We start from the raw sequence: 19,671 nt of genomic DNA, 5'->3' as shown, positions 1-19,671 counted from the left end.
AAATACAATAAAACAAGGGGTGGGGGCTGTTGTGTAAACCTTGTACTCTTTAGTTCACATATAATGAGAGACGTGAGTGCTTGTTTACTAGTCTCTGTAAGCCAGGAAGAGTGGTGCAACATACAAATGTGTCCGTGTAGCAACACAAGCCAATACTTTAAAGGACAGGGGCCCGGGGAGGGAGCTCTCTCTCTCTCTGTGTGTGTGTGTGTGTGTGTGTGTGTGTGTGTGTGTGTGTGTGTGAGAGAGAGAGAGAGAGTGTGAGTGAGAGACAGAAGTCAGAGGAATAACAACCTGTTATTCAATAGATTAAATTCGTAATAATAATAATAATAATAAAAAAATAAATACATTTTAAGAGAATCTCAAATACATTTTATTATTTAAGTGTAGGCTATAGTTAATGTTTTATTTTTTACAGTTTTTGTATTTTTCTGACATGGGGGCTCAACAATAAATGACAATCAGAAATGTCAAGTTGCATGTTGTTATTCTAACCAGCTTAGACCCCGACGCTCTGCATCTTCTGGCCGCCTCAGACCTACTCCTATCCGAGCTCCGGGAGGGTCATCAAAGAGAAGTCGCCTATTCTCAGTCCTTGCCCCACAATGGTGGAATGAACTACCCACCCCAGTTAGGACAGCCGAATCACGTCCAATCTTTCGCCGTCGACTAAAGACGCACTTCTTCAACCATTATCTGAATAAAAAAATATATATCTAACCCTAACTAACCGTACTGTCATGCACTTGTCCTAATAAACTAACCTACACTGTAGCACTCAACACTTTGATGAACATTGTTGCTCAGCTGATAGAGTTGTGCCCTTCCTGATGGCTTGTCGTACAGAACTTGTAAGTCGCTTTGGATAAAAGCGTCAGCTAAATGACTAAATGTAGTTCTGTTGCATTTCCAATTAATTTATTTAAATTATAAATTGATCAGGTATCGGTAAGGGAATCGATAAAGAATCGAATCGATAAGCAGAATCGATAATGGAATCGTATCGATAAAATCCTATCAATTCCCATCCCTAGTGGTAATATGAAGTTCAGTTGGTTCATTATAAAAGATACAAACCTGACAACAAAAGCACTTAAATGTTAAATAAAAGGACCACAGTAATGAGGCAGGAGGAACATATTTTTTTTCACTATAATGGTAAAATTGTTATAAAAAAATTTGCCCCTAAAAAAAATTTTTTGCCCCTAAATTTCTCATTTAGGGGCAAGTGTGCCCCTAGTGAAAAAGCTTAGCGTACAGCCCTGCCATCCCAATGTTAGTCGTATGCCAATTCCCAGTCCCTTCCTGGTCGCTGCGCACTTACCCCCCACAGTCAGATCATCTGGGAGAGTGGAGGCTACCACGTGCTTCCTCCGACACACGTCCAGCCAATCACCGCTTCTTTTCACCTGGCAGCGCGGATTCTCATTGAGAGGGCGTAGCGTGTGGGAGGACCACACTATCCCCCTCACGTCCAATCCGCGCTTAGCAGGCGCCCCGACCGAACTGTAGGAGTCGCTGTTTACAACGACCCGGACCCACCCCGCCAGCTTCTCCCACCCTCTGATACAGCCAATTGTATCAGTGCAGACGGCCAGCCAAGCTGGTGACAACCCCGGAGCTGTGAGCTGGATTCGAACATGCAAATCCAGCTCAGCTCCGGGGCTGGTGACGAACGCAATCTCCGCTCGGCCACCTAACCGCCTGCTGATGCATTCCATTCTAAACGTAACGTTAGTTGTTCAAAACATTACCCGTCTATATAATTTGTTCCTCAACGTTATATAGACGGGTAATGTTTTGTAAACTAACTGCAGCCTGCTACAGTTAGAAGCTAACGTTAGCCAGCAAGCTGCAGCCTGCTACAGTTGGAAGCTAACGTTAGCCAGCAAGCTGCAGCCTGCTACAGTTAGAAGCTAACGTTAGCCAGCAAGCTGCAGCCTGCTACAGTTAGAAGCTATTGTTGAGGAACAAATTATATAGACAGGTAATGTTTTGAACAACTAACGTTACGTTTAGAATGGAATGCATCGGCAAAGATCGTTAGCTCAAAGCTATTCCGGCCAGTTTTCATCAACTTCCTGTCATTTAGAAATAGATCCAAACTGCTTCCTCTGAAATATTGCATACAGGTTATTCTGATTGGCGCATCAGTCACATCTAGCTAAGTGAGATGACTCATAGGACAGTCAAGCAACTATATTGTCAAGTGAACAGAAGGCCACACCCCCATCAGCCTACTGAGAGTTGGCTGTGCTCAGAGAGGCACAAAACAAATTATACTTTTGAAGCTAAAATAAATTATACTCATCAATAATCAAAATAATCTAATTTATGACTGAACAATAACTATTAAAACAATCACTGTACAGATATTAAAAGTCAAGCCATAATATGAAATTGTATCACAATCTGCTAAAATATTTATATATTTTATTCATATTTATTAGTCCACATCATTCAGCCCTATCCGTCGGTCACTTACGTTGGCCACAATCTTGACCTCCTTGTACTGCATCTCGTAGAAGATGTCCGCGTCGCTGAGGGCTTGCAGGAGAGGAGGGTCTCCTTTGCTCTGCCGGTCTAAGAACTTCACAAAGTCCTGCAGCTTTGTACTTCCATCCTCAAAGTCTCTTGAGAACTTCTTTCCCCCTGCCTTATCTGAGAAGTGAGATAGAGAGAGGCATGGAGTGAGAGGTGGAGAGACCGAGACAGAGAGAGAGAGAGTCTGTCTCTTCACTGACTAGTGAAGGTGACTGAAGCCTGGATGGTTTATGCTTCAGTAGGGCGAGGTGACTGAAGCCTGGATGGTTTAGTAGGGCGAGGTGACTGAAGCCTGGGTGGTTTATACTTCAGTAGGGCGAGGTGACTGAAGCCTGGATGGTTTATGCTTCAGTAGGGCGAGGTGACTGAAGCCTGGATGGTTTATGCTTCAGTAGGGCGAGGTGACTGAAGCCTGGATGGTTTAGTAGGGCGAGGTGACTGAAGCCTGGATGGTTTATGCTTCAGTAGGGCGAGGTGACTGAAGCCTGGATGGTTTATGCTTCAGTAGGGCGAGGTGACTGAAGCCTGTGTACCTTTGAGTCTCTTGAGAGCTTCAGAGCTGCAGACATCCACTCTCATGGCCGCCAGCTGCTTCTCCCTCAGCTCCACCTCCTCCAGAGACTTCTTGTACATGGACAGTTGATCTATGAAGGCCTGGGGCTGCAGCATGGAGAAGAGACAAGTCACACAGACGTCGACACACATCTGTTCTATGGTGGGGTGGACCCATCATCACTACATGACAAGGACACTAAGGAAAGTAAAGTTCAACATAAAAACAGCAGCTTATACCATACCCTGGAATCCATTGGTAGTCAGCTGGAGCAGTAGACAAGTTAGTTTACCATATGATTCAGACAATAATAAATAAATAAAGGTCTTAAATGATGATCATAAGCCAAAGGTTGGACTGCGTTCTAGAGCAGAGACCCGTAGGACCAGCTGGGTCAGCTCACATGAGCAGCTCATGCAGCTCAAAAGTGTTACACGTTACAAGAGAATCCTCAGATAAATGTGGCAAGAATCATCATCATTGATTCACATGGCGGCCATTTTCCTCTTATGTCATGCTCAGGTTGAGATTCCTTTCCACGAAAAAGGAAAATGGCAACCATGTGAATATGGTACATTTTATATTCTTCCCCCGTCTCCTTCTGGCTAAGAACTAGATTAAATTAATGTAGTGGAAGTGGGATACATCAAAGAATCTAGGACAGCGGTTCCCAAAGTGGGGTCACGGTTAGGTGCGCATTGGCAAAAAAGAAAAACTCTGTTAGAGTTTTCCACCTGGCAGCTGTGTGTATTTGCCATGTCTCACCCCTTCATCAACGGAGGTCACACAGTATTCCAATACACATCTCACTACATCCTGCACAGGTATAATGACAGAGGCCACGCCTGGTCTTTTGTGAGTCAGACGAGTGCAAAGTGCTGACGTGCACAAGCGTGCATCTCACTACATCCTGCACGGGTATAATCGCGGAGGCCACGTCTGGCCTCAATACGATGAATCTGGGACTACAAGGTCGGGACACAGACCTGTTGGACTCAGAGCTAAAATGGAGAGCTGGATTAAAAAACCCAGTTTGTGGCACTCCAGGATCATCAGCGGAGATTTTGGGGTGTTTACTCTGCTTGGTGGCTTTTTGGAGGGACAGAATGTATCACAAAATGATTTGAAGCCCATCATCTGTAGCCACATAGGAGGGCACATTGAACAATTTCTGAACTATTTTCCAAGAAAGAGCACGGACAATTTGAGCAACTGGATCTAAGATCCGTTCATTACGCAGGACGCAACAGGCCACCCACTGTCTGAGCAGGAGGCGCTCATTGATCCTTCTTGTGACGAGCTACTGAAAGTCAAGTTCACTGGACAGTAGGGCTGAGCCCAAACGTTCGACCCTTCGTTCGTTACGTTGGCATTCGAAATCTAAATCAACATTCGAATATTTAATTTTTTTTATAATAAATAAATATTAATATTTTTTTTCTATTAATTCTGTTTAAACCAATGGGGGTTTTCTTCACAGTTGCAGATAAAGATTAGGCTACACTAATATTATAGTATTAAAAGAAACTGATGAGTTATATTCATTAAAGAAAGTTGATTTAGTTGGGCTGGGGCTTCTCTCTGGGCTGGGTCTGGAAAGTTGATTTAATAAAAAAAAAAAAAATACTAATTTAATCAGATGAATGACTTTATTCAAATTGAGGATTTAGTACTTTGAGGATTTTCTTTTTAAACAGTCGACAGTTTAAACAGTTTTTTTTAAACAGTTTTAGTCGACATAATCGACGACGTCGATTATAAAAAATCGTCGACGAGAAATTGTTGCGTCGATTAGTCATAAAAAAAAAAAAAAAAAAAAACTTCATTTAATTTTTTTTTTCTTTTTTAATGACTAATCGACGCAACAATTTCTCGTCAACGATTTTTTATAATCGACGTCGTCGATTATGTCGACTAATCGTTGCAGCCCTTACTGTCTAATCTGCCTGTCGCTTATCAAATAATCATTTTCCAGTCAGTGTTGTCAAGGCAGATTGGTTTTTTATTGCTTCATTTCCGTTTGAGAGCATTTTGAAAAGCACCCGTTTTCAGGTGAAAAACAACCTATTCTATGATAATCGCCTTTTACTGGAATATTCCAGAACGTTGATATTTGTCTGCCTATTTATGAATCGTTTTCAAATAAACGCTAGATGATCAATAGTATACGTGCACGCACGCACGTTCGAGCCGCGCGCTGATAATAGCTGTCTACCTATCTTTGTGAGAGTGGCTTCTCAGGGTTCCAGACAACATCATAACATGATGATCCCATAGCAAATTTTGGACATTGAAAACATTGTTCCCCTGCAGGAGATGATGATCAGACTAGACACACAATACATTACACACGCACTCCTCTCACTCACACACAGCGATCAGAGTAAGACACACACATACACACTCCTCTCACTCACACACAGCGATCAGAGTAAGACACACACACATACACACTCCTCTCACTCACACACAGCGATCAGAGTAAGACACACACACATTCACACTCCTCTCTCTCACACACAGCGATCAGAGTAAGACACACACACATTCACACTCCTCTCACTCACACACAGCGATCAGAGTAAGACACACACACATACACAAATTACACAGTACACACCTCTCACTCACACAGCGATCAGAGTAAGACACACACACAAATTACACAGTACACACACTCCTCTCACTCACACAGCGATCAGAGTAAGACACACACACATACACACACACACGGACTCCTCTCACACACAGCAAACAAAAGTTATTTAAAGTACACTTCCACTTTAATTTGTATTATTTAATTTATTTATCTTGTTATGAGTGATTGCTGTATTGTTCTTCAAATACATTTTCATTTAAAGTGGCTTAAAGATCCAAATTCAAATGTTTCATGAGTGATTATTTTAATTTGCTATGGGATCATCATGTTATGATGTTGTTGTTTGGTCCTGACAAGAGTCTCAAAGTCTGGGGTGATGGTAGACAAGCAACTCTGAGGTCATGCTCAATGTCCAATCTGTTCCTCTGCTCTGTCTTCAGCTGGACCAGAGCTGAGAAGCCACTTTCACAAAGATAGGTAATTAAAAAAAAAAAAAAAGAAAAAAAATCCCTTTTCTTTTATTTTTTTTTGTTGTTGTTGTTTACATTGGTTTTCGATTAGTCGACTAATCGAAAAAATAATCGGCAGATTAGTCGACTACCAAATTAGTCATTAGTTGCAGCCCTATTAGACACATAGCCATAATTTAAAACATAGATTAGGCGATATTAACGTTAACATTGGGAGTGGACCGTGGCATTCAAGGGGGTAAAAAGGAAAACACGGCGTGGCGCTCAAAGTGTTAAGTCTCGTTTTTGTTTATTCTCGAAAAGCGCATGCGAGTGCATTTCTTTATTTTTATTATGTTCTGGCAACATATTTTGGCTAAATATGCCTCGTTTTATAAATGTATATAGAAACAATTCAGTTGCTTTTGTTGATAAGACATTTATTTCATTGTGCTGTAATTTCATTTTCGAATATGCATGATCAAGTTCAACAACGTGTGCTTTTATTTTGATATTCCTTATTTCCACATTGAAATTATGTGATACATTAACCCATTCAGTGCCAACCACGAGATTAGTCGGGTTAACTCGCCATGCGTTGAGTGCCAAGACCAGAGAAAACCAGAGAAAACTCGGGTTTTAATCGTTATTTCTTTTATTAGCAATATCCATTCATTTTTCATCTGACATTATCATTAGGAATGGGTCTGAGCTTGAAAAGGGCAAATACCGCCGCCTATCGTCTCCCGGATGGTATTGCACATCATTGGATTGGATTGGGTGGGACTGTGCATCAGAAGAAAATTCCGGTCCCAGGGGTTTCCCTTCTCGGGCAAGCAGTATCGTGTTATCACATTCACTGGGGAGGCTCGGAGCAGCGTCGATGATGTGTTTTGGTGCTATAACGTTGGATCAATAAACGTGATCAATATTTGGAATGGCGATCAGGAATTGGATTAATCTTTTTGCAGAACATCTGATGTGAGGTAAGGACTCTATTTTACCAGTCTTGGGTTAATCAGATGTTTTTTTCTCCGTCATCGCAGTGCGCGCGTGTGTGCGTAACGTTAGTGCTGACCACGGCATGGATAATTGATTTTTCAGCCCGCTTCTCTAGCGTGCATAAGTACACATATACTATCGATAATCTAGCGTTTATTTGAAAACTATTCATAAATCAGCTGAAAAATGACAACGTGTTTTGTGTATTCCAGTAAAGGGGCGAGCGATTATTGCGGAATTTCTCTGGAATTACTAGACATCTCCAAAACTATACTCGTATTCAAAACGGTATAAAACGGAAATGTACCAATGAAAAAACAATCCGTTTCGTACATGTTGACTGCAAGCAAGTCATTGATAAGCGAGGGGTGTTTTAGACCCATAGCCATAATTTAAGATATAGTTTAAGCGTTTGCAAATTTCCCCATCCTCCCATTGACTTCCTTATTGGCACGCTAGCCCTAATATGGTCAAAGGGGCGTGGCTCTGAATTAGTTAGGTGTGGGGTCGCCAAAAAAAATTCCTAAATAAAATGGGGTTTGTGGGTATAAAAAAGTTTGAGAACCCCTGATCTAGGATATGAACATCACTTTAACCAGTCTGATTCAGGTCAAAACTTTGTGACGTCAAGGTAGTCCCCCAAATGTGGAGCATAATTGGAGGCAACACAGGCAGGTTTTGCCCATATTTCAAAACAGCCAACAAAGTGACCTGAATTCAACATTCCAACATACATCTGAGTAAGCTGTTCATGTGACCTGACACAGCCGGGCCTATGGGTATGGGCTCATGTGACCTGACCCAGCCGGGCCTATGGATCTGGGCTCTGGAACCAAGTTCAACTTTCAGTGTATGATCACAGTACTTCCCAAAGGTGAGTAATAAACATTTATTCATGTTGAAAATGGGCCATTATTCCCCCTATAAAAGGAGGACGACGCAAGTGTTATGCGGCTGTGAACAAATACTTACGACAAATTCTGCAACAATCTTGGACATGAGATCTGCTTTAGAGTCGTCTGGAGCTGAAATAAAAATGTAAAAAGACAATAATTTTATTTATTTGTTTATTTGGGGACAATGCAAAAGAAAACATTGTAGCAAGTTACAATAACAAGATAGAGATGCATTGCATATAGGATTTCTAGCCATGGCTAATTTGCAAACCCTGTCCCTGGTTAGGCTTTTCTACTTAAGTCATTAGATATCATCATTACCAAAAGTACATAAAATTAGCACATAATTAATAGTGACACTCTTTACATGATCATACAATAATTACATCACATTACAGTAATTCTACATGTGTTGTGTATGTGTGCATGTGGGTGTGTTCCCTGCTTCATGCAATATGTGTGCATTTGCATATGTGTGTGTGTGTGTGTGTGTGTGTGTCCGTGTGCATGCATGCGTGTACTGTAGTCTTATGTAATAATATGTATGTATGTTTGTCTGTATGTCTGTTCCTCTAGCTTTGTAATGTTCACATACAAGGAATTTGATTTGGTTGTTTTTGGTGCGACATTGACGGACAGACAATTATGGTAGAATAAAAAATAAACAGGTCATGAAAGGTCAAAAAGATCATATCATATCAACACCAACAAAGCACCAACAGAATCATCTACTATGAAAGCCCTGGGAGGGGAGGGGTCAGAAGAGAACCTTACTTTTCTGCTCCACCGGTGTTTCAGGAGGGGTCTCCTCCTTCACCAGGTAACCCCGGAGCTCAGTGATGAGCGCATCCGTGTACACACGCCTCTCCTCCCAGATGGTCAGTATCCTGTCCACTGACTTAATCATCTTGGACTCCCCTTCATTACTAGAGGGAGGAGGTTAGGGAGAAGGGAGGCAATAGATAAAGGACAAGGGAGGAAAGGAGGTAAGGGAAGAAGAGGGTGAAGGACATCAACCTCATTACTAATACCAATAGGCCATAAAGGTGAAGCCTGAGAAGTGTCTAGAAAATGATTCTCGTTCCCACCCCGGGGGACTACGCAATTTTCACTCTGGGTGAAATATCTATTGGTGTAGATTTAGGAATAAATAAAAGTTCTCCATTTAGAATCCACCCGGTTTTGCGCAATTATGATTTTAAAGTCGGGACTAGATCTTTCCCTGCAAACGGATACTTGATCATCGCGCAGTTATATTTGGTGTAATTGGTGCAAGTTCTGTCACGCGCCTTGCGCAGCTTTGCGCTCGACCAATAGCAGCCTCTTTGTTGCCAGGCCGTCAGACGACAACAAATATGACATCCACGGAGTAACGTTACATCTCGACAAGTACAGAAGAGGACGAAAATGGACAGAAAACACCTTCTGAAGTTCCGGGGTGGATTCTAAATGGAGAACTTTTTATTCCTAAATCTACACCAATAGATCTTTCACACAGAAAATTGCGTAGTCCCCCGAGGTGGGAACGGGATGAAACGATAACAGGCTTCACCTTATGGCCTATAAGTCAAATACAAACGGGTAATTGACAACGACAAGTCAGAGTACGATCTTCAGATCATTCTACTCACTTGACCAGCAGGAAAGCGTCGGGGAGAACCTCGGCGAACGCAGTGCGGTACACAATGGCATTTTTTCGTTTACAGTTCTGAATGACATCGTTGGCGAGATAAATCAAGCTGAGTCTGTTTGATGGCTCAGCTGTTAAGAGAAAGGAGAGAACAGTGTCAGTTTGACTGAGAAGGCAGATAAGACTGGAGGAGATCAGCCACATTCATCATCATCCATATGAACCAAACGAGGCTACACATACTCCACCAAAAACATAACAACATTGTTTATGCACTATAAACAATAAGATTGTTTAGGGACTATTCAGAAACAGAATGAATGAGACAGACACACCCACAACATAAATTCTAGGGGTGTAAAGGTACGCGTATCCGTACCGAACCGTTTCAGTACTGGACCTAAGGTTCAGTACGGCTGTGTGTGTACCGAACAAATACAACAGTATGTTAACCACTAACAACCGCCCAGGGAACAAAATAAGCACCCGCCAATGGCGGGCAGATTTTAGGTTTGGCGAGTGACAATGGGAGGTCTGTCCGCCACATGGCGGGTAACACAATTTCATGTAAAATTATTAAACCTGCTGTGTTTTGGTCTTACGACAGTCGCCTTTTTTGCAGCCCTAATCTCCTTGTTTACCGACGTCACACCCGCCACTCATATTCTGCAGCACCTGCTTGCACTGTAACGTTACGACCGCCTGCTATACCGATTAGCTAACGTTAGCTTAATAACGATAAACGGGTTAACGACAACGTTACAAATATGTGGAACCATATGGAAGGAGCTAAAAAGAAAATCCACCGCGGCTTTCTCAGACGAAAAGGATGAGCGGGGCCACCTAACAAAAGAAAGTTTCGAGATGAGTGGAAGTTTGAAGATAGCGGTGTTTCAAGAGACTACTGGGGGCTGTAGTGGCGAGTTGTTAACTTGTTCCGTGTGCCGCAAGTATGTCAAAAAGAAAAACAGAAACAATACGTTTGTCATTGTCGTGTTACTTCACAGTACAAATACGCAAGTCCTCTGCTGTGGTTGTGAGTAGAGATGTTCCGATACCATTTTTTCCTTCTCGATCCGATTCCGATACCTAAGCTTTGGGTATCGGCCGATACCGATACTGATCCGACCGATACCAGTGCATACATAAAAAATATATATATATATTATATAAATTATAAAACGTTTTAGTTTTTTTGTTTTATACAGCTACTGTTTTATACTGTTTTTTAGTAATAACTATAAAGTACCGGGGGCTGTTTTTTTCACACTCTAATATTTTTTCTTTTATTTAACAAATCAATTATTAATTTCAATATAGAATATTCGTTGACAGCCCTACAAGTACAATTAGTTACTGCAGTGCACACTACATCACCCCTGAGTGGAACATGGAAAGCCAAACTTTCCCCCACTGTACCGAAAACCTGTACGGAACCATGACTTCAAAACCGAGGTACGTACCGAACTGTGGTTTTTGTGTACAGTTACACCCCTAAATTCACATGGCTTACTTAAGCTGGCCAGTTAATGATTAGCCTACTTTCTATTAAATCACACACAGAGGTTCACGGTTTGATTCCAGCTCCTCCTGGGCAGCGTGTCAAAGTGTCCTTGAGCAAGACACTTAACCCCTAATGGCTCCCGATTAGCAGGTTGGCACCTTGCATGGTTGCCTCTGCCATCGGTGTGTGAATGTGTATTATGTGACTGGGACAAATTGTAAAGCGCTTTGGATAAAAACGCTATATAAATGCACCATTTATTTACCATTTACACATCCAACTCAACCATGGATGGAAAGTACTGTAACAGTACTGTACAGTTTTAAGGTTAGAGGTGGGAATCTTTTAATAAAGTCTTGTACAGTTTTAAGGTTAGAGGTGGGACTGGGAATCTTTTAATAATGTCTTGTACAGTTTTAAGGTTAGAGGTGGGAATCTTTTTGTATTGTACACTGAATTATTATTATTTAAATTTTTTTACTCATAAAATATATTGGGTCGCACCTAAATCGGCAGGGTCGGTCGGCAACCGGAAACAAACCACTCTTTTTTTAGGCCTATGTCTCCCTGGCTCATCTGCCTACGTTGCAATGACGATCGAATCTCACCAGGTGGCAGTATCGCCTACCTTTTGAACTGGAATAGCTTGGTGTGGAGACACCTTTTCTTTTTTTTGCAAGGGCTCCTCCTCCTCAGAGCGACAGAGTGATCGCTCTGAGATTTTATTTCTTGAAGCCTATTTCTCGTATACACGAGTATAGACATATACACGAGTAATCGCGATGGCATCACTGGGGATTATTCTTTTTGGAGTACCTTCTGGCTAAGGTAAGGTATATTCTATGTCTATTTTACCGAACCTGAAACATGTTCTTGTAACGATCACAGTGTCGTATTTTACCGGACCTAAAACTTGCTTTTGGTAACGATCACAGTTTTGAGTTAAAACGACCCCCCCCCCCTTTGATGATTTTGTGAAGACACATATGTACATGGTATATACCTTTGATTTGAAAGTATTTAGGGTTTCAACCAGAACGATTTGGGAATATTGCATATAACGAGTCATATCTCGCGATCTATGAAAAAAGAGTGGATTATTTTGGAAAGGGGCGATGTTTAGCGTGTAATAGCGCACAAACTACAGTATGTAGAAATGAACTGGTTAGTCAGTAGTGGACTATGAACAATGCCTGTCAAATGAGCTATTGTCTCCATAGCTATAATACAGAACACACGATGGGTCTGCTAGGGATGGGTACCGAATTCGGAACGTTTGAGGTACCGAACCGAAACATGTCGGTACTCGGTACTACAGAGTATCGATTCAAGTGAGATACCGGGGGGAACTTTTTTTTTTTTTTTTTTTTTTTGTCAACGTTCACAGGCACAATATATGCTTACCTAGGATTTGACTTGATACAACAACAAAGCAGTCGGAGCAATGGCAAGCCGAAAACGGTCGAAATTGTAGTTATTTGAAGTTTGGATTTTTTTTTTACGACATATGCTATTTTCAATTAATATCATAAACAACACAAGGAATATTAGCATAATTTTGAGTGAACTGAAGGAATGAGTCAGCGTTAATAGTTTTAAATGCAAATAATTTATTGAAACATAGAAGTGGGGTCGGGAGGGACACACACACTGTTTCAACTCACCACCCCTGCATCATATTGTAGTCTAGTCCAGGGTTAGAAATTAACATTTTTTTTCAAGGGCTTTTTTTGCCCCCCTTAATTGATTTTCGGGGGCTTTTTATTTTATTTCGGGGGCACTGAATTTTTATGATAAACTGTAGGGGTGGGACGGTTCACAAAATGGACGGTTCGGTTCGTATCACGGTTTTGGGGTCACGGTTTTCAGTTCAGTTCGATATACGTAAATTTAAAAAAAAAATGTAACACTCAAATCTAAACATGCTTCTCATTTATTAAAAAATAAATAAAAAAGTTTACAGTGTTACAGTGTTTACAGCCTTAAATAATGTTTGGCACACAAAGACCGAACTGACTGAAAAATATAGGCTACATTTGTAGTATTAACTTGAGTGCAACTGTGGTGGATTACGTAATTCGGTGAGTTGGAACTATCTATGGGTTGGCGCCGGGTCCCCACGGACATTTTAGTGTCACGCACCTTCAGCTCAGGCAATGTTATTATCAGCTCCGGTAGCTCCGGTAACGTTAGGAGGTGATGGCATGCAGTGGGAAAGCGGCAATAGTCCCGGTTGGAGTTAGTAAAACACAGTTGTAGGTTAGCCTTCTTGGATGTTGAATAAACGCCTATCATTGTCTTTAAACACCCCGCCTCTCAGACTCCCATTTCCTCCTCTGCTAGCTAGTAGCTACGGTAACATTTCGTTGACTGTATTACCTCGCGGGCTGATTCTATAGTTAAAACGTGCATTGTGTTGTACAAACTGCTAACGCTATGGCAAGATGTGTGTATGCCTATGTAATGTTAATGGCTATGTTTTTAAAGTCGTAATGAAGATTGATTTAGATTGTGCTTGCCATTTGTACAAAAACTGACTAGCACCTGGCTCAGCTGTAGTGCTGCTGCTGCATCCGCCAAATGATTTTTTTCTTTTTTGCGCGTCATCTGAACCGTACGATACACAGACGCGCCATTACCGGATAAATATATAATTAGTAAACTGTCGGGGGCATTTTGTGCCCCCCTTAACTGATTTTCGAGGGCATTTTGTCCATTTTCAAGGGCGTTATGCCCCAAGCCCCCGTTAATTTCGAACCCTGGTCTAGTCTGTCTTCAAACTTCCACTCTTCTCGAAACTTTTTTATATTTGAATATCAACATTATCTGTCCATCCTCAGTAATCCTCAGTTTACCCCCATTTCCCTTTCCCCAGTCCACACTGTCTGCTGTTCTCTATGGCTCTGCCTCTGATCAGGATTAGCTTGCTAGCTTACGCTAACGTAACGTTCATTTCGGGCATAAAGGAATGGCGACGATGCAAAGGGTGTTAGATGCATTTGACCTGTTGTTATTTCGGGTCGCAAAATAGGGGCACTGCTGTGTATCGCTGCTCGGCTTTAATGCGAGCAGAAGCACGGACTGGGGGCGGATATGACTCGCGGAGTTGCCACAGGTTTTTTCAAAATAAGAGTATCATATGAACCGAACGTTGCTAGCTGCTGGAGCCATAGATATTATGACTGGAGCTGCGCTTGGGGCGGAAATGAGACCCGCACAGGAAATAAGAGTATCGATATGAACTACATGCCAGGTGGTGGGCAGACCTCTCATTGTTAGTCGCCAAACCTTAAATCTGCCCACAATTGGCGGTTGGCGGGTACTTATTTTGTTCCCTGGGTGTATTAGACCCATATCTATAATATAAGATATATTTTAAGCACTCGCAAGTGAACAAAGAGTCCCCTTGACTTACAGTGCTGGCGTAATAGCGCCCTCTGGCGCCCCGACCCGTGGCGCAGAATGAGTTAAGGACCTAGATCTAACAGATGACCAAGTGAATGACTAGAGGCCGAAGAGGGTTTTTTATTTTTATTATTTCTTATAATTAATTTGACTGTATTTTTCTGTTGAATGTTTATGTGAATGTCAGTTTAAAGTATACGTGGCGTTGTGGGCAAGGCGCTCGCCACGAATGACGGAGACGCTGGGCTTGCCTGTTCGAGCCCAGCGCTCCACATTGCTTTCAGTTTAGCTGGTCGTTCATACTAATACACATTGGCCGTATTAGGGGGTGGGAAACTGATGGGTGGGGATCGGGCGTTGTGGACAGCGACTCCTACAGGTCGGTTGGTGCGCCGGCGCAGTATAATCAGGAAGTGTCGGGGGCAGCGTGAGCCTCCCACGAGTTACTCCTCGCCACTGAGAGATCGAGCTGCGCAGGTGAAAAGATGCGACTGCTGTTACCTCAAGTACCGGAGGGGACTTGTGCTATGTATGACTTAGTCCACATTGCAGCCGGCTTGTGGGAGGCAAGAAACAGCGTTCGTGACGGGGGAGGGTTGAATTGGATGATATACGAAATTGGGATGGTAGAAAATATAGAAAATGGGAGAAAAAGTGGATAAAAAAAAAAAAAGTATAATTAGGGGGGCGCCCCAGTGGCGAACCACATAGCGTGCTCAGCCGCGACACGGCCGACCCGGGTTCGACTACCGAACCCGACGTTATTTGCCGAATGTCTTCCCCTCACTCTGTCTCTCCCTACTGGACTGCCCAGTAGAAATAAAGCGATGAAAAAACGCCAAAAAATAAATCTTTAAAAAGAAAGGTATAATTAGGGAATGGAGGGGGTAGAAATTAAAGTTGTCCTGTATTTGTCTTTTGTGTATGGAAAAATAAAATGCTATAAAAAAATATATAATAGAATATAGTTATAAAATAAAATAGGCCAGGGCTGTACAATTATGCACAATGTGGTTGAGTATACACACTAATTTGATAATAACAATACAGTGGGATGGAATATTTAACAGGGCTGTGCAATTGAGCAGTAATGTGCAAAAAGTATGCAAAAAGTACAAGATCTATGCGAACCGGAATTCTTTTTAGCAACACATGTGTGAGTGAATATTATATTCTACAAGCTGACAAATGAAAATGCATAATATAAATAAAGAATATCGGCCGATATATCATCAGAATTTTTTACTCTCCAATATCGGAATCGGCCCTTAAAGTCCAGTATTGGTCAGGCTCTACTAATAACCTTCATGGTTCAAAGCTTGTACTGTACATTGTGTGTGAGACAGTCTTTCTGCTGTGCCAATCTTAATCTATAGGATTTAGCAAGCTATACAAGGTAGCCTGCTACACTTAACTCCACCAAGTATCTCCATCTTAACCCATTAATGACGACTATATTTAGTATGTTAAGGAAAAGCCCCACAGACTGATTTATGTTAGAGGTAGAGACACAATTTGCAGTGAGAACTGTCAAGACATGTGGCTACTGGCTAGACGTTTTTTATTCCACCTATGTATTATGCCTTCATTTGTAGACAAACTTGAATGTTTAATAAAATAAATAAAAAAGAATAAAATATGACATGCTAAATACATTTGATCAAAGCACATATTAAAATTCAACTTGTTCTGAATCCTGCTTCACCTTAAGCGTCCTTGAGCAAGACACTTAGCAGGTTGGCACCTTGCATGGTGGCTGCCATTGTAAAGGGCTTTATAAATGCACCATTTACCATCTATAGCCTATTTGCTTATTTCTGCATACTTTAGTCCCTAAACAGTTTTGGAATTGCAATAATTGGTACATGACTGTAGAGCTGAGATTATTGTGGAAACAAAGAGCCCAACTGCATGTGTAGCTCTTTCAATGTGTGTGACACCACTTTTTTATAGCACTGTATAAAACCCTCTATGTTGATTATAGCCCTATGACACTTACGTTTCCACCCATAAACAAGAGACCAAGGCCAATAAGCAAATTATGATTTGTCTAGATGCATGGTCAATAAGGGGGGAATTACAAAAATCTCCAAATGTCAACAGTTGTGATGATACCAAATCACAGTACGAGGAGATTTCGACCATTTTAGAGTGGGTCAAAAGTGGTTCGGTAATGCACCAAAGATCTGTAACAACTAATGGTATCAAAACTTGCTGCAGCCATCTATTACATAACGTTAATTGAGTGTGGGAATGGCCATCATGTACTTTTCTTAATAATGTCTCACGTCCCTTAATACACTTTAAAAGTTCAACATTTGAATAGGCTGCTAATCAAAATACAATGTTTATTACATATTTATGATTAGAAGAACTTGACAGTGCTAAGCTGCATCTCAAATGAACGTTTAGGGTCGCAGCTTTCAGATGGTATAAAACACTTCTATGAGGCATCTACTGTTGACCTTGTATCCTAAAGGGTGTCCCCCTCTCAGAGCGTTAAAGGCCCAATCAGTGATCCAAACATAAACAAATGGGCAGCCCCACCACCAAACATTTAAATAAAGCAATGGAGACATGTTTTCATTCTCTGGATGATTGAGATATTGATACATGGACAAGGCTAAACACTGCAGGAACATACACATTTCTAATTGTATTTTCTGGCTATAAAAGATTTGTTAACGTTGGTAATGTTTGTAAACAATGCAAAAAAATAGACATATATTCTGCTGCATGATGGGTTTGAGAGAGAGTGAGTGACTGGAACAGTTAGCGAGACGAATCTAAACAGTAGTCCAAGGCAGATTAGTCTGTCTGTTATTATTTCAATTGATTGATTAAAAGGGGAATTCCACTCTGGGTCTCTCTTGAGTTCAGAAAAGTTGCTTCACTACTAAAATGAGCCCACACGCAGCCAGCTCTGTACACATCGTCAGGCCGGAGATAGAGCACTAAACTACTGCACATGTTCCAGCATCCTGCTTTGCAAAGGATTACACAGAGATGAAAAAGGTTGGGGGTCAGACAATGCATCAAAGGTTGACCACTTCTACCAAACACAAACAGGAAGGGGAGGGGCTGAGGTGAGAGAGAGTGAGAGGCTGATCGAGAGAAGATTGGATAAAAATAAAAACAATTTAATTTAGAAGATAACCTATTAAAAAATGTAAATGGAATTTATCTCTCATCTTATTAATGCTCTTTGAAAACGACTTAAGAGGATGAGTTATATAAACAAAACATTTAATGTATAGCTATAAAGCATGTGTGCAAAATAAAGGTTTAGAGCTGTTGTTCCTAAAATACAAAAAGGCAATACATATGCATGCCATGCATAGTAACACAATATTTACAATAGAGCCTACGTTGTTTTAGTTCATTGCTTATGTAAAGGCCCAGTACTGAAAATTGTTTAGTAGTAAAAATAAATTAACTTTACTGTTTTGGTTCTCGAAGTGGTATTTTTATAGCTACGTTTTAACATTGAAATGAATGGGCACTTGGTATCTTGGTAAATGGACTGCATTTATATTAGTGTTGCACGATACACAGATACTAGAAAGGTATCACAGGCTGTCTTAAATACTTCTAAGCTTCGTTCGATGGGCATGGGATTCGAATATGAAAATAAATTTTGAATATATTAAAATAAAATAAAAGATAATAATTATTTACTTTTTTTTTGCAAAATCAACTCTGCCTCTCTTTGTTAATTACAACAAGCAATTCTGTTTGTTATTTAAGATGAGGTCGGACTCGGCACTGACAGATTTGTGTTCATTGTGCTGCTTTTATAAAGCCTCAAATGACGGCTTACAATATTCCATGAAAGCAAAGTGTTTCGTTTGTCTAAGATTTAAAAAGGTTTAAACTTTACAGCACTGACAAAGTTGAACAAAGTGCTGTACAAGTCCCACAACATAAAAAAATAAAAATAAATAAAAATATTTATAATCTTTTTTTTTCATATATCTCGAAGCTTCGAATTAAAATCGAATCTCGGCCCCGAAGCTTCGAATTTAAAAAAAATTATTCGAAGGTCAGCCCTACGCGATACCCAGCTGTTAAAAACGGTTCAATACTCCATTTTATTAGTATCGATACTTTTAGAACAATAGCCTGATGAGTTGAGTGGATGCATGACAGGAGCTGTGCGTAGTGGGCGTGTCAACAGTGTCGACTGAGCAAAGAGAAAATAGTAATAGCAATAGTCAAGACATCCCCATTCCCCAAATGTCTCATTTCATAATAAAACATTTCTGAATGGATGTTTGGATTAAACTAAGTTGTATGCAGTGATGAACGGTCTTACCCAGCGGAACACAAGTTAGGCAAAGTAAAAATATATTGTTGGTTTCCTGTTGGTTGTCAGTTTGGCCATGGGTAGGTAGGGAATTTATTTTATTTAATTTTTTTATTTTATTCTTTCCCACGGCGACTATGGATAGGGAATTTCTTTATTTAATTAAAATGTTCACAACAACATGGATGCATGTACTCTGCCAGCATGTTTAATATCCATAATACTAAATGTTTGACTAAGATTTCTATGAAACTTTATTTAATTCTTTTTAAAAAAACTCATAAAATATATTGGGTCGCACCTAAATCGGCAGGGTCGGTCGGCAACCGGAAACCAACTATTAATTTTGTTAGGCCTTACTTAACGTTACACAGGTCGAGCTATGCACGTTTAGCTTGCTAACGTTAAGATAGCAGGAGCCCACATAGGTAATGCACACACACATATAGGTAAAACACGCATTTACAAAGTACACACACTCATACACTCCGTACACACACAGTCTATCTTTGTCTAATGGTCCCAACACTGGCTGAGAGCCGACTCCTTAAAGGCCACTCCCATTATACTTGTTTTTGACCGCTTGTACATGAGCCATGTTTATTATTATTTTTATTTTATTTTGTCTGTGTCTTGTCAAGTTTGTATTAAGATCTATGTATGGTCCGTGTCCCCTTTTCTATTATGTTCATTGTCATTGTTAGTGTTGGTATCGTCAATATTATTAATGTCATTGTCATTATTATTGTTATTGTACTGTACTGTGCTGTTCTATGTCTG

The 19,671-nt window shown here is 40.8% G+C and overlaps 1 protein-coding gene across 1 annotated transcript in view; it reads right to left on the bottom strand.

The window, feature by feature from the left end:
* The window catches only part of rprd2a (regulation of nuclear pre-mRNA domain containing 2a), a 68,273-nt gene that overhangs the window by 27,192 nt on the left and 21,410 nt on the right, over positions 1-19,671 (bottom strand). Inside the window, exons 2-6 of the mRNA XM_084312237.1 lie at positions 9,678-9,807; positions 8,821-8,972; positions 8,123-8,175; positions 3,081-3,207; positions 2,489-2,664 (exon numbers count right to left, since the gene is read on the bottom strand). Of these exons, the coding sequence (XP_084168363.1) occupies positions 2,489-2,664; positions 3,081-3,207; positions 8,123-8,175; positions 8,821-8,972; positions 9,678-9,807 (638 nt within the window). The remainder of the gene's footprint in view (positions 1-2,488; positions 2,665-3,080; positions 3,208-8,122; positions 8,176-8,820; positions 8,973-9,677; positions 9,808-19,671) is intronic.

The sequence above is a fragment of the Notolepis coatsorum genome, assembly GCF_963971535.1.
Source record: "Notolepis coatsorum genome assembly, chromosome: 4".
Lineage (NCBI taxonomy): Eukaryota > Metazoa > Chordata > Actinopteri > Aulopiformes > Paralepididae > Notolepis > Notolepis coatsorum.
Note: the sequence above shows the minus strand (reverse complement) of the source record. Positions and strands in the feature narration are given on the sequence as shown.